Source organism: Chenopodium album, chromosome 10 (assembly GCF_948465745.1).
Source record: "Chenopodium album chromosome 10, dcCheAlbu1.1, whole genome shotgun sequence".
Lineage (NCBI taxonomy): Eukaryota > Viridiplantae > Streptophyta > Magnoliopsida > Caryophyllales > Amaranthaceae > Chenopodium > Chenopodium album.
Window position 1 is genome coordinate 44273216 of NC_137843.1, and position 2863 is coordinate 44276078.

Sequence of the window (2863 nt, forward strand, 5' to 3'; positions counted from 1 at the left end):
GGGGTTGATATTGGAGCCTGTAATGTAGGTTTTTGTGCATCGCTTTAGTTGTCCAGTTTGATGTACTAGATTGCGCTTTTTATTCCACATTTCAATCCAAATGGCTTAACTTTTGAATGAATCGTGTAATATGCAAGCTTAAGCAACTTGATCGCCTTTGGGAATCCTCTTGAATGTATTCAAGTCTGGGTGTATATTAAATACTACTATGTATTTGCTAAATCTAGATCAAATTGTTTGACAATGAGTTTAGAATAAAGTAGATGTATGGCTTTACAAGAGTTACTCAACAAACTAAAGCACATTAACAAAATCATGGTACGTCTTGTATGCAACTATAAATGAATTGTTTAATTGTTGATGAATGAGTCCCGTGCTATTACAATGCAGGTTGTCTATTGGTTTGTGTTTTGTTGCCTTGCATATAAGGGACTATTATTGATGAATGATGTGTATGAGCATTTGTAGTTGTTGTTCTCGATGACATTTTTTGAGAGAACACTGTTGTGCAGTATATTGAGTACCTCCCTGCTGCCTTGCCTTGCTTAATTATGGACTGATTTGAGTCCCTTCTTGTTATGAGTGAATTGAGTACCTCCCTGCTGCTTTGCCTTGCTTAATTATGGACTAATTTGAGTCCCTTCCTATTATGAGTGAATTGAGTACCTCCCTGCTGCCTTTCTTTGCTTAATTATGGATTGATTTGAGTCCCTTCCTTTTATGAGTGAATTGAGTACCTCCCTGTTGCCTTTCCTTGCTTAATTATGGACTGGTTTGAGTCCCTTCCTGTTGTGCAGTACATTGAGTACCTCCCTGTCGCCTTGCCTTGCTTAATTATGGACTGATTTGAGTACCTCCCTGTTGCCTATTCTGTCCCTATTTTGGTTTTCAGTCTCTAGTGGAATGAGTTCCTAATTTACATTGTCATACCCATTATTAATCCAAATGATGAAGGGACTCAATTGATTAAAATTAGTCCAAACTTTGATTTGCTCCAGTTTTAAGTGTTGTGCACTTACTATTGAGGTAACATGATTTGGACTTTTTTTTTTTATAAAATTACACCCTCTGATGGATTAGTTACCCTTTGATGATTTTTAGTTGCAACTTATGTGTGCATGATTGTAAATGTGCAAAAAAAGAAATACCTAGTAAGAAGACTTCATATCACATTTAGATTACATAACACTACTAAGAAGACTTCATATCACTTTAAAATAAGCTACTATTCCAGCCCCTTGACAAAATGTCTTCTAACATGACTGCCTTAGACAAAAACTTGCTAGACACAAAAGTACACATAACCAAAGTTAATAAAAATAACTTACAAATCCATTGTACCAACAAAATGTTGGTTATGTGTGGCAGTCCCTATTGTTGGCTATTCTCCCTCTAGTCTGCATCCACTTCTAACTGAGCTCCTTGCTCGTTCTGAGTCTCTTCCTGGTTCTGATCTGTCTGGATGAACATGGTGTTGAGGTAGTTGACTGTTTGGTTAATGAGGGCTTGGCTGACCTTCAATTGTTCTGGTAACAACCCAAGTCTTTGTAGTTTATGCTTCCACATATGTGGAATCTTGTATTTGTTACCTCCCTCCACTTTGAGTATTTCAACCATACATGTTTGCAATGTTATCCAAGTATACTGTTTACAATTGCTGGAAATGCATGATAAGCCTCTTTAACCTTCACTATCATTTCATCCAAGTTTTTAGGAAAATATTGGTACTGTAGGGATTGAATTACCCTAAACAGACCCAAATCCAGCACATTTAAATCAGGAGATTGTGCTGGTTGGAATACAATTCTAATGTTGAACCCCCTTGCCTAGTTGTTGCAATGAATTCTTCATCTTGTGGAATTTGATGTGGTCGGGCATCATCCCATTGGATAACCACGTCCTTTGGCATGTTTGCAGGCCATTTGCTTACAACGGCTGGTATCACATTGTTAAGCAAGATGTCCCTAATTGCTTCTCTATTTATGCTCTGAATTGGCTTTGTTTCAAGTGTTCCAACATCTCTGTTTTTACTTTTTTTCTTTGCCATTTGCTGAAACACAAAGGGAAATATGTCATATTTCCCATCATGAATCAAATGGCCTTGTGCATCATACAATGGCTTTCCAATTATGCCCATGAACATAGCTTTTATCTTGAACCTTCTGGACTGTTGACATCTATACGGATCTTCTTCCTTGGGCAAAAGATAAAATCTTCTTGTCTCCGGGTTTATGTAAAACCACTTTTCATCAATATGAATCATATTGCTCATGTCTTCAAATGTTGGATTTGTAGTTGCTGTTGCTGGTTGTATGTGATTCAAAACGCACATAAGCCTTGCTATTTTGTGATCTGATGTCAGTCTTGGCTTGTTTGTACTTGTATGTGTTCTGAGAATGCTTTTTTTTTTTTCAATGTGTGGAGGGTGACATGAGAAATGCCAAGTGCAGCAACATAACTTCTCCCAGTTGTTCTAAGGTATAATGGGACTGATTGTAACCATTCCTCAGTGTATTGTCTTGCTTTTTTTGGCACACTTTCCTAACTTCTTGCTCCTGACATCGATAATAGTCCCTTCTGCCAGTTGCTTGCATATTTCTTGAAATAATCTTGTTGTTGTGGACTTGTGAATCCCAAAATGCCTTGCAAATCTAGCTAAAGCACCCCTTGGTAAGCTGCCATTATGCATAAGTTTTAGCATTTCATCAACAATCTGTCTTTTCTTTGCGATTGTAAGTTGTGCTTCTAATTTCGAACAATTTGCTGAAAAACCTATCATCATTTTCCTCCTCCATTTCTGTATTTTTTTTTCTTTTTTTTTTTTTTTTTTTCAGATTATAGGTGTAGAAGAAAGGGAATTTTT

At 36.9% G+C, this 2863-nt stretch overlaps 1 protein-coding gene across 1 annotated transcript; it reads right to left on the reverse strand.

The window, feature by feature from the left end:
- Positions 1 to 1631: 1631 nt before the first annotated feature.
- LOC145565239 (uncharacterized) lies at positions 1632 to 2272 on the reverse strand. Its single transcript, XM_081625306.1, has 2 exons — positions 1803 to 2272; positions 1632 to 1746 (listed from the first exon to the last, which is right to left on the reverse strand). Exons 1-2 carry the CDS (start codon positions 2270 to 2272, stop codon positions 1632 to 1634), a joined length of 585 nt encoding a protein of 194 aa, XP_081481432.1.
- Positions 2273 to 2863: the final 591 nt, after the last annotated feature.